At 41.2% G+C, this 13155-nt stretch overlaps 1 protein-coding gene across 2 annotated transcripts in view; it reads right to left on the bottom strand.

Annotated features, from left to right (window-relative positions):
- The window catches only part of bmp1a (bone morphogenetic protein 1a), a 61854-nt gene that overhangs the window by 33929 nt on the left and 14770 nt on the right, over positions 1-13155 (bottom strand). Inside the window, exons 2-6 of one of the 2 annotated variants that reach the window (XM_053503381.1) lie at positions 10203-10316; positions 8491-8634; positions 7988-8105; positions 2328-2506; positions 198-303 (exon numbers count right to left, since the gene is read on the bottom strand). In XM_053503381.1, the coding sequence (XP_053359356.1) occupies positions 198-303; positions 2328-2506; positions 7988-8105; positions 8491-8634; positions 10203-10316 (661 nt within the window). Of the gene's footprint in view, positions 1-197; positions 304-2327; positions 2507-7987; positions 8106-8490; positions 8638-10202; positions 10317-13155 lie in introns of both variants that reach the window. The other variant, XM_053503379.1, reaches the window with a different exon arrangement.

Genomic DNA, 13155 nt, shown 5'->3' on the forward strand with positions numbered 1-13155 from the left:
AGCGCCCCTTGTCCACTACCACCCCCACCACTAATTGACCCTGATTGGTCTCAACCCGTTAAATAAAGCTTGGCTGTAAACTTTAGGGTGGAATAGGGCTAAAATGCTGAGATTAGCTAACTATAAATAAAGATCATGATTAATTACGTTAGGTAAGCCAAAACTGAATTGTTCCTTAGAAAGTGATTTAGACTTACCTGGAAAATGTATTTCTGGCATAGTGCATGATGCTGTCAAAGTCATAGACTTCCCCTAGAGAGTCCACTTCACCGGGCTCCATCTTCAAGAAGTTGTACTCCTGTCCTATGTAATAAAACAAAAACAAAAAACAAAAAAAATCTTGACATAAAGCCTGACTGTTCCAGAAGTTCCACAGGAAATGATCTCAACAGGGAAGACTGTTGCTGACATATGCTGATGATTTTAGAAGCGCTGTATGTTTTGTTTGGCTCGTATCAATCAATCGGCTCCTAAGTGGGATGATCGTCAAATCCCAGATTTCATTCTCATGTTTGGAAGGCGTGGAAAGATAAGAAGATAAGGACCGGGCCCAGAGACTCCAAACATTAATTTTTAGGGTGTGTTTAGCTTTGTGGCCAAGCAAGTCATAAATTTGCACTTGGTCCAAACCGAAATCACCCTGAAGGATTGCAGTTACAATACTTCATGAGTTAGACACTCCTAAAAAGAAATCAACTCACACCTAAAATAAAAAGTATAAAATTTTGGCACAAACTGACAGTCGTGAACACGTGAATGAGCTGCTAGTGCATCATCGCCACCGTGAGGAGAATACTACTGGGGCATGAAGGACAAGCTTAGATGCTAGAGCAAAGATTATCCCCGATCTTCCTAAATACAAGGATTACATGCAACAAGAATATAGTTGAAAACATGGCTAGATTTGTGTTGGTCTCTGTGGCCAAGGATCAGCGTTGTCAACGTCCCCCTCACGACCTGGTAGCGCATCACAGATCGAAACACTTTTTATAGCTTTAGCTACCTGTGTAACAAAACGAATTGGTAGCGCGTTGATTTGTTATTATCCCAAATAGGTTGTAAATACATACTTTGTATGTTAGAAGAATTTTTATATGTTAGAAGTCATTCTAACTAGAATTTATGTCATTTTTATTATATTTTTTTCTATTACTTTATGGACTTGTTTCCATAGCCAAACAATGTCTTCCTTTACGACAATAGCCTCCTGAACATAAACAAGCTCTATTTAAATGCTGAAAACATGATGGTTTTAATAAAGGTGGAAAAATAAAGTACATTTATTTTCAGAACAAATTTTACAGTTGTTAATGCAATGTATTGTTTAATTATGAAAACTTTTTTCACTTTTTTAATCTTATGCTGGCTTTGATAGGACATTAAGATTTTGATTTTAACTAGGAGAAATAATAGATGAAATTTTATACAAAAAATAAATAAAATATGAACAAAAGTATTTGGCCGACTCAATTTATTATTAATCTTAATGCTTCAGCAGACCAAGACATCTTGGACAATGCTATGCTTCCAACTTTGTGGAAACACTTTGGGGAAGAGCCCTTTCCTATTCCAACATGTCTGAGCTCCAGTGCACAAGGCAAGGACTATAAAGACATGATTTGATGAGTTCGGTGTGGAAGAACTTGAATGGCCCTAACACAGAGCCCTGATTGACCTCAACCCAGTCAAACACCTTTGGGATGAACTGGAACGGAGATTGAGAGCCGGGCCTTCTCATCCAACATCAGTGTCTGACCTCATAAATGCTCTACAGAATGAATGGGCACGAATTCCCACAGAAACAGTCCAAAATCTTGTAGACAGCCTTCCAAGAAGAGTGGAAGCTGTTATAGCAGAAAAAGGAGACTAACTCTATATTAAAGTATATGTATTTGGACTTTATAGTGTAGGTCACCTAGTAACTGCGAATTTTTGTTCTAAATATAGAAAAAAAGCTTTTGAGAAACTTTGGTTTAACGTGTTTCTACTCTAGTCTGTCTTTGTGTATAATGCAATAATGATATTATTATAATAATAGATGGGTGCAGCTTTTTTAAGGTTAATAAATTTTTTAATGAATGGGTTGTAAATGCACAAGAATAAACAGTTTTATGTTGAGTTTTAATATATGCATTGCTACACTTTCTGAGAAGACTTTAAATATACAATTAAATTTTTTTTTGTTTCAATCTATACCAGCTGATCCTTGTAAACCTTCTCTAAATGTTTTGCTTGGTTAGGGACTACAAATGCACGCTTAGTCGTGTTGGGTCGGGTTAACTTGATTTGTTGATTCATTTTAAAAGGTGATTTCTGAAGTATCTTACCAGGCTGGATGTTGTCCCGTATAATACTGACGTGGTCGTCTCGGTCTGGCCGCGTGTGCTCATGCCAGAATCCGATCACGTGACCGAGTTCATGCACCACAATTCCAAACTTGTCGCAGTTTTTCCCAATGGAAATGGCCTGGGGTCCTCCTCCCCTGCGACCCACATACGAGCAACACCTAGGGGAAAGAGATGCACCGTTCAGAGTCGTCTTTCACAACACTCATTCAGAGTACTTGGGAGGTGATGCACTAATAATTGCTTTGTGTGCTATCATTAAAGTAACTTGCTGGGTCAGTCAAGCGTGAGTGTAGACTGTAACATGCTCAGTTCAAGTGTCTTCTGGATGATCTCTGCAGGAAGATTCCTGAATCCAGTCCTACTCTTTCACTCCTGCCTCCAACTACCACCCACGCCCTGGACACTTCACTGACAGCACACAGGCACTCATGGACAATCTCTTCACATATTTCTGTCACTTTTCCGCACATTGCAATACACAAAAGGGCACTGATACTGGTTTACTGCACACTTTAGTTTAAGAGGTCCAGTCTGCTAAATCAGTCCTCGTCTTCCTTAATATGTTCTATATATTTTGCACGTATATCATATTCGTAATTTACTCCTTCTTTTTCTGCTTTCCCCTTATATTCTTTTTATATTTTTATGTACTACAAGCTAAGGGTCACCCTTAGTACCCTAAGTCTCACAACCAGCATTTTAATCCATTGTCCCTGATATTTTATGTTTGAAACTTGATATTGAATCTCGAAACAACCAGCATGAGATTACAAACATGTGTCTGGTTTATTTACGAAGGTGCTACCTGGTGGTATCAATTTCCCAACAGGCAAAATATGGTCACCGGCTAAGCATCACATGGTTATATCCCTCTTTGGCTTAGTAATAGAAGGTTAATACCAATATATTGGTGTTTGACTTAATAACACTAATGTGTTCCTAATTCTTATTCCAAGTAGTATGCTGGTTCTGGACTACTCAATCCTGGTCCTGGACTACCCCTTGGACTTATCTGTAAATTTTAGCTTTGTTTCCGCTTTAAAGATCCTGATCCATTTAATCGGCAAAGAAAATCGTTAACCATGCATGATCTTCCTCCAGGACTGTGGGCTACCTCTGGGACTGTAGGTTTCTTCAAGAACCATGGGGTTACTCTATGATTGTGGGCTTCTAGCAGAACAGTGGGGCTTCTCAAGGACCATGGGCTTCCTCTTTGCCCATGGGGTTCCTTCAGAAACATGGGGGGCCTCCACATCCTCCATTAATGTGCAGTGTCCACCAGGAATGTTGGGTATCCTGAAGGAATCTGGGTGGAACCTCCAGGACCACAAGGTGTCCTCCAGGACTATAGGTTACTCGAAGACCTGTGTGTTGTGGGATTGTAGTCTGTTGATTTTACAGACCAGTCAAGGTGGCCCATTGAAAAAAAAGCATCACTGAAGTCCAATCGTTTGGAAGAATATATTAGAATACATTTCTAATATTCGGCTTACAAAGCATCTCCAAACTCTTGAAGTGGTCTGAGGGATCAGCTTCAAATCTATTTTTAAATGAGCCTTGGATGCATTTACACCCGCGGTTTTGATGCATCTAAAACCGGTCCAGTCCTAATCCTGATCCTGCAGACACAATGACGATGATATGTGACATAAACAGGCTTTAGAAACTCAAAACACTTTGTGTTGTTGTTGTGTCTGTGTTTATTCAGAGAACAAACACTATACTGCTGACAGAAATAACATGACCCGACAACGCAGGAGGATCCTACACACACGCATGCACGCACGCACGCACAAATGCACACAAAATGCATACACACAAATGCAAACAACACACAATTACATGCACACACACAAACATTTTGTTCTTTTTTGGGTGTAACAAGACACTCTAATTACTAATCATCCAGTATCTCACTCCAGACACTATGCCCTGAACACACACACACTCACACACACACGCTCACGCACGCACGCTCACGCACGCACACTCACGCACGCACACTCACGCACGCACACTCACGCACGCACACTCACGCACGCACACTCACGCACGCACACTCACGCACGCACACTCTCTCACACACACTCTCTCACACACACTCTCTCACACACACTCTCTCACACACACTCACTCACACACACACTCACTCACACACACACTCACTCACACACACACTCACTCACACACACACTCACTCACACACACACTCACTCACACACACACTCACACACTCACACACTCACACACTCACACACTCACACACTCACACACTCACACACTCACACACTCACACACACTACGGTCTCCTAAATCTAAAAAGGAAAGGAAAGGAAAGGAAAAAGGCCCTCTGTATAACACACACACACACACACACACACACACACACACACACACACACACACACACACACACACACACACCCTGCTACTGGCTGCGCTTTAAGAAAAAGCCCCCTGTATCTCCCCGGAGCTAAACTCGGCTAGCTGTGAGGCGTTAAAACGGTGAGGCGGAAAACACACTGCTGTACTTCATCACATCAGCCTCCAGATTCTCACTCGATCTCCGAGCCATTAAACCTGCACGCTCCCACACACACACACACACACACACACACACACACACACACACACACACACACAATCCCACTGCTACAGAAAATAACACACCTTTATTATTAGCTGTGTGTGGTTCAAGTGCCAAGTCTGGTCTATTTCAGGTTTAAGGAATTGAGATTTTTTTTTATAGATGACGAACAGCAATTGATGCTGTGGATAATTAAACCCTGGAAGAGTGTGATGTGGTTTAGTCTTAAATAAACCGACTGAAAAACATAGAGAAACTACCTGAAAATAGATAAACCTGTTAAACATTGTGCTCCATTGGTAACACTAATACAGCAGTTGATCATTTTTAAGAAGCTGATTCTGAGATAGCCTCAATCTAAGTTCAGACTCACTTTAAAAACTTTACACAGGATCATTCACCAACACCACTCGCACATCACAGGATCTCCGCTGGGAGTCCTGAGCTCGCTCCAAGCTATTTCCACATGTTGAAGGAGTTCCTGGGAGGCCAGCGTTTCAAATGTGAAGCAGACAGTCTGTTCATGGGTCCAGTGTATTAGTTGGACTTTCTACCTTCATTAGTGAAGCAGGAGATTATTTAGAGAAATAAAGGGAGTATTTTACTCTCATAACTGTTCTGTTATTCTGCACAAATCAAAAATCCCTGTTTGATTTGAACACTCCTCGTCCAAACATTATCCACTCCACAATCCTCGCCTTCCTCTTACCTAATCTTCACTATACATCTTACAATGAAAACACTCCTGTATATCTTAAACACACTGCCTGCACTTTTTCTAGAGTTGATCCTAAAGAATTTGCTTTAAAACTAAATCCCTGGCAACCCTGTTATTAAAGCTGCGTTGGACTAGAAGCCGAAAGTTGTACTTGCTGACCTCGGACCAGGAAACGCCAAAGAAAGCGCCCACACAACTCAGAATTCCTACACGGGAACTTGGGAACAACTTAAAGTTCAGGAAGTCAAATCTTCAGACCGTCCAACTGGAGTGTGTTTACTTGACTGTATATACACGGTTTCGCTTTAAAATCAACACACAGACATATTTGTTTGCTAAATGTACAAGACTGACTGTATTGTTTAGAGGTCGAGAAGTCGACGGTGCTAACCCCTACGCCACCGTGCTGCCAATCATCATGTACATGTACATAGAAACAGTATGATCTTATACGGAGTTGTGGGAGTCTTCGGACTGTGGGAGGAAACCCACCATGCACAGGGAGAACATGCAAACTCCATGCACACGGACCCCAGGGTGGGAATCGAACCCGGACCCTTATGGTGGAAACGCACCTTAAATTGCGTATCATATTCAAATTCTAATTCAAATTTTATTATTCACAGCTGATATGCAGTGAAGTGCTTAGACGACCGTCTGTGACCTTAAAATGTAAAAATAATTAACGTGAAATAAATAAGAATAAAATAAGAATAGTGCTGTAGAAAATAGAACAAAATATTAAAAATATTTCAAGAAATATAAAAAAAAAATTATCTATACAATGTAGAAAAAAATATATAAAGATGAACTTGAATGGAACGGAGTTATGGAGTCATATGGGTTTTTCCTTTTCTTCTTTTTTCTTTACCCTTAATTTTCGCTTGTTGCTATTTGTTGTATAATCTGTGAACTTCCTGCTGTAATGATGCAATTCTCTATCTATTTATCTACCTAATTAAGTAACAACAACAACAAGTCAGTTGTTATTTTATGAGATGGGGGTCAGATGTTCTGGAACAGTTCTTGCAAGAGCAGCATTGTATTTAAGTGCGTTTGTAAAACCCATCAAGCTCCATGATGAACCCGTCATTCCCAGGACAGCAAGACCAAAACGTTCATTTAGAGTCGCCAGCCTCAGAAATCACCAATTAACCTCAAACAGAACCTCAGATTAGAGCCGTCATGAAGGATTTACAGATCAGAAGTAGCAGAAACATCTCAATATCAACTGTTTAAAGGAGATTATTGTATAATGTGGATAAACGCCTTCAGGATTGTTTTATAACGTAGAAAGAAATCTCATGGAGTTCGATGTTGTGTCCACTAGTAGCGTTCGTCACTCCTGTCCCAAAGGAGCGTCATTAGTGCTTGTTGCAGTTTCCGTTTCATTAAGAGCTCAGTGAATGAGCTGGCGTTAGAATAAACTACAAATCGGCTTAAAAAGTCTCACGAATGTGAAAAAAAAAAAGTCTCTTTTATTATCTACAATTAAAATCAGCAGGATGAGTTTAACCTTCTCTCTTTACTTCCATTCGTTTCAACAGGTTTTCCTCCTTTCCTGCAATGGAAAAGAGGTTTTTATTGCTGGAGGTTGCGAGAGCATATGGCCTGACGGCGATGAAGGTTATTATTTATGGCTGGGAATCATCACGCCGGGCCAGAGCAGCCGAACTCGCGCCGAGGAGAAAATAACCAGGCAGAGAAAAGCTTGACTGCACTCAGAGGAAAAAAGAAAAAAAAAGAACTCAAATTTGAACTTGTGACACATGGTGTGTGTGTGTGTGTGTGTGTGTGTGGACTTTAACAATTGTGCAGCAGGGTTCAAATGCGAAGTTTGAACAACAAAGTAGACATGCATCGATTCTAATGATTTCTGGGCCAGAAATCTGGGACAGCAGGGTGACTATTAGCCTGACACACACACACACACACTTCCACACAAACACACGTGTCTAGCACATAAGGAGAATGTGCATGAGGCAGAACAATGGCCATGTGGAAGAGGATGGATGGAAAAGCACTTAAGCGATAAATCAGGAAGAAGCGAGTGAAAAGGAAAGAAAAGTGAAAGGACGGTCGCCCACTGAGTGAGTGAGCACCATTTCTTCCTGAAAGAGTCAAAGGTTCCAGTACCCCTACTGTGCATACACACACACACACACACACACACGTTCTTCTTCCAGCTTAAAGATGAAACAGCGTCAGCCATGCACATACGTCCAGGGAATCTTTTATATAAACACACACATTAACACTCTCTCTCTCTATCTCTCACACACACACACACACACACACATTATCCACACACACTAACACTTGTTTCCGCACTCACCCACACGGCCGGTAGGTGAAGACGATGTAGCTGTCCTCTGTGGTTCTCTCGATGAACGTCACACACGTGTGTTTCTCCCAATGTCTCATCGCCTGCCGGAATATGGCCCTCTGACTACCTGCAGAACACACACACACACACACACACACACACACACACACACACACACACACATGCTGGTGAGATATTTACACTCGGTCCTTATAAAGGAGAGAAGGAAACTGAAATAAGAGAGCGATTGAGGAGAAAAGAAGAATGAAGAAGAGGAGAGAAGAATGAGGAAGAAAAGAGTAAAGAAGAGGAGTAAAGGGAAGAGGAGAAAATAACAAAGAAGAGAAGAGATGAGATAGAGATGAGATGAGAGAGAAGAAGAACATAAGAAGAAGAAATAACAGGATAGAATAAGACCAGAGACCTGCAGTTATCACTCCAAACACGAATTACAGTCACACACACACACACACACACACACACAAACACACACACCTTATTAACTCACTTACCACTGAAGTTGCCACTTATAACATAAGGGATGACCCCCTCGGGCCACACCCTCTCGGGGCGGGACGTCGCCGCCCTCTTCCTGCGCCGCGAGACCTGCCGATTGGCCCTGGCAGCATTCGGGCTCGTGTCATTGGCCAACACACCTGCTGTTCATTTCACAAAACAAAACAAAAAAACAGGCTGACTAATAAAATTGTATTGATTTGTGACAATTTGTAAAAATCTAAGGAATAATTCAGGAAGTTATTTTCTCCACCTACTAAGCCTTTGCCGTGTGATGCAGCCTGAACAGCACCCGAGTTACTCTTCCTACCCGTCTAGTGTTTTTCTCCCTCTATACTACTGTATAGCACCGAACAGCGCAGCTCTTTATTGTAACTGGAACCAAAACATCCTATTTTTATAAATGTCATGTCTCTTCCTCCTAGAGTTCCTAGAGAAGGCTTTAATTAACGCATGATTTCCTGGTATCACTTTGATTGACAGGTCGATCAATATGCTCAGATGCTCCCTCCTCCCCAAAGAGCACGGCCGTGAGACTCGAGATGGTCCTGTCACATCCATCCCAATGAGGCTCTGTCTCATATTACTGTCCTTTAAGAGTATAAGTGCACAAATTAGATGCTTGTCTTAGTTTCGTCCTGCCACAATTAGTCGAGGTTTTGGACTTGTGTCTTTAAAAGTAATATATTTTCTCTCCTGCTTGAAACCTCAGGCGTTCTACATGCATTCATTTAGTCCTACTTATGTTCCAACTTGCTGCTGTGTAGCCACAAAGTGTAGGCATTTATGCTGGCAAATAACTACTGTATGTTAACTACATTATTTGATTTAAATTAAAAGGTGACCTTTAATGTTTAGGAACTAAAAACGTGACATTCACTGATTTATTGCCTTTTTTCATTGTTAATTAGGTGGAACTGTAAAAAAAAAACATTTTAATTCGTTCCCTATTGTGATGTCACATAAGGAGATCCCCTCCCCCGAATTGTTGCTTCTTTCTGGTGGGCGTGGCTCAGCGGGCGTAGCTCAGCAGGAGGGCGTGGCTCAGCAGTGTCTCATTTACCTAGACACTGAAATGACTTGTTTCGAATGTAGACTGTATAAAAACAACTGGACAACCCCTCCGTGACATCACCCATAGGTTTCTCTGCGATGCAGCAGTCACTCAAATCAGCCATGCCCCTAATAATGCACAATTTTATGGCTTAATATCATTTCAACTGATGACTTACATAAAATTTCACTCCCCGTACATTAACGGGAAATCTCGTCGTGGAGACCGAAACCATTCTTTTGTACCAGACTGAAAAATGGTTTCGTTGTTTATTTCTAAACGCGATGGTCTATGGGGATTGATTCGCCTTTGGAGCCCCCAGTGGACATTTAAGGAACTGCACATTTTGGCGCTCCCATGTGCTGGCTCCGGAGGTTGCACATTGGTTTTTAAAATGGAGTAAAACAAAGTTTAAAATAAAAAATAAATGCATTATCTGAAAAGTATTTCAGCTGGAGCTTTAACAAATACATGTTAAAGGAGATGTTAGCTTCGTAAAGTAAAATATTGGACCTTTAGCTTAAACGCTTCCCACAAAAAAAAAAAAACAGAAATTCCAAGGCAGACGAGATCCGTCTATGACTTTTATGATGTATAAAACATGACTTTCCAATTCACTTTAAAGGCATCGCCCCGGACTTTAAACACACTCACCCGTGTCTGTGCGGTTGAGATTTATCACCGTTTTCTGGACGGCATCCACAATGCGGTCCACTTTAAACATCCGCATGTCCTCTTCGTCCAGCGCTATGTCCCCCAGATAGGCCACTGAAATAGACAAATAAGAATGTGTTTCATTTAACGTTGCTTCTCTGAACAACACTAGACTGCACGAAATGCAAACTTTTGACTCAAACGTCACTCAGAAAAATCGAACGTGCTTTCGCATGCTCAATCTCCCAGCAGGCGTCTGTTCCAGAATGAAACACAGATTAATGCACATACATTTGAATGTGTTGAATTTATCTTCTACTGCTGCGAGGCTGCTGCCGCAGTCCCGCACTGACCTTAATGAGAAGGTTTGTATAGCCTTTAATTAGCTCATCAGAGACTCATTTATGAAATTATCTCCTAAAAAGCAGCTGGAAAGTAGACGTAAGTGTTCCGCAAACATCCTCTGGGCTTATTGGAAAATTATACACACCAACTCTCAAATTAAGACCGATGCTAGATGCATCGTGTATATACTGTACAAGGGGCGTTCGAGTCAAGCCGGGACTTTTGATGAAATTTCTGGTGAGTGAAGGTGTAAAAATGATTGACATCTACAGAGGATTTCGAGCAGAGCATGGTGATGAGACTCTTAGCCGCAGTAAAACGTTTAAATGGTGCAAAGTTTTAAAGAGCGCCATACGTCTGTGAATCACCATCCCGTCCGGGGTGGCTCGGAGACCACCGCAGTCGTTGCCGTGGAACAATCAGCGAGTGAAAGTGAAAAATCAACTTGCGGGTGAGACATCCGTCTGTAGGAACACCGGTTGCGCGTTACAGGAACTCGACTGGGAGTCCCGACCTCACTCCAAGCCATTCGCACATGTTCGGGCCATTGAAGGAGTTCCTTGGAGGCCAGGGCGTTTTTACTCTCATAACTACGTGTTCTGTTATTCTGCACCATCAAAAGTCCCGCTTTGACCTGAACACCCCCTGGAAGGTAGGGGAATTCCAAATTTAATATAGATTAATGCACATACATTTGAATGCATTGAATTTATCTTCGATTGTTGCGGAGCTGCTATTATAATTTTTTATTGTAATTTTTTTAACAACCAAGAAGAAGTGAGAATTCGTCAGCGTAATATATTAAATTTGGACTGCATATACGGTAAGCCATATGATTAAAGATAAACAAGGAAAATCTGTCATAACGGCTGAGGGATGTTTTTTTTTTTTTTACGAGTGATTTAAGGAATTAGTCACATATTAAAGTTTTAGCAACAGCTAAGACAGGATAAAAGCTGCAGGTGGTAAATGTCCATGTAAAGCTGTTGGACTTCACTATTTACTTTAGCTTGTGCACTTTCTTTTCCATCCAAATGCCTACAGTTTGTAAAACAAGAAGCTCTCTTAGTTCCATTAACCCTCACACTCCAACATCTGCTTTACAACGCCGCCGAGACCTCCTGTAAATTTAACCGCAACGTTTTTGTTCAACTTTGAATTATATTCGGATCCTGCAAAGACGACAAGAAAAGCTTTTACGTGCCAAGATCTCAGATTCACAAACAAGTCATTCTGCCACAGGAAGCAGAGGATTAAATTCGGAGCTCAGCATAACAGAGACGCCCAGACAGAAGATAAAAAGGTCCTGGAATGAGAACGGTGTGTAAGTAAGTAAGTAAGGCTTTGGGTAGAGTACAGTTCTACAGATCATATAACAACAACACTTAATTCAGCCAAGCCTTGGACACGTTTTCAACTTAGCACAACCAGGCCAAAGTGTGGTCAAAGTTTGTTTTGGCGCGCTCGTAAAAGTTTGTCGAGTGCAAATCCTGCCCTGGGTCTTGTCTAATTAAAAGAAAACAGAACATTTCATCACGGATACGCCGAGATCCCGAAGGTCCAGAACGATTTGTTTCACAAGGTGACGTTTCGAACAGACAGGCTATTTGGAAATCGTTCCGATTCCAAAGTCCAAGTGTTCAAATAACAGCACGGGATGATGAGCTGAAAATTTAAACTATGGAACAATAGAAGGAGAAATGTGCTCTGATAACCAGACCTTTTTATATTAAACATCTGGATAGATCTTTTTTTTTTTCTTCTTCTGCTTTTCAGAGAGCCAAAAGGAGCTGCTGAACACATTCCCTCCTTCTGGCCTTTTATCTTTTTTTTTAAGAATAGACTTAGAAATGCTCAAAACATTCACAACCTCTAACAAGAACAGAATGTACTTTGAAGAAGGTTCTGGTCATTGTTACTAAAATATCAGAAGGTTGCTGCTGGTTCGAGTATAAATGCACGTGATGCTTCTTCCTTATACCTGATAAATTCCTAATCCTGTTAAAATATAGGCTGGTTTTTCCCAGAAATTTAACTTTCACCAAAATCTCTAGTACAAGAGTCTTTGGGTGGGAATATTTGTGGTTAATGAATGGGAGATGGCTTATTACCTTAAATTAGGGCAAAAAAAAGAAAGAGATTATAATGGAATGGCTGTTTATAGCACTTTTAAATCCACTGCCAGGCCCCCAAAAAAAGGGTTGTACCCTTTTAAGAGTTTATTCAACCAAATTTAACTTTGATTACAGCACAATGTGGTATCCAGTTCATGCTTGAAAATGATTCCTTATGCTCCCAGAATTCGCAATTTGAGTCCTGGAATATACCTGTGCCATTAGGGAAAGGAAAAAATACTTCACTGATGTGATAACCTGGTCATTCAGGACATTCAAGTCAACAGCTTGCTGTGTCTAGACCTGACCGACTACAGCAACCCCAGATCATAACACTGTCTCCAAAGGCTTGTACAGTGGACACTATGCATGACCTCCTCACCCTGATGCACCCATCGCTCTGAAATAGGGCCAATCTGAACTCAACAGACCGCAGGACCATTGCTTTTTCCATTGCTCCAAAGTCCACCAATCTCCATAGCCTTGTTTTCTTC

The sequence above is a fragment of the Clarias gariepinus genome, chromosome 9, assembly GCF_024256425.1.
Source record: "Clarias gariepinus isolate MV-2021 ecotype Netherlands chromosome 9, CGAR_prim_01v2, whole genome shotgun sequence".
Lineage (NCBI taxonomy): Eukaryota > Metazoa > Chordata > Actinopteri > Siluriformes > Clariidae > Clarias > Clarias gariepinus.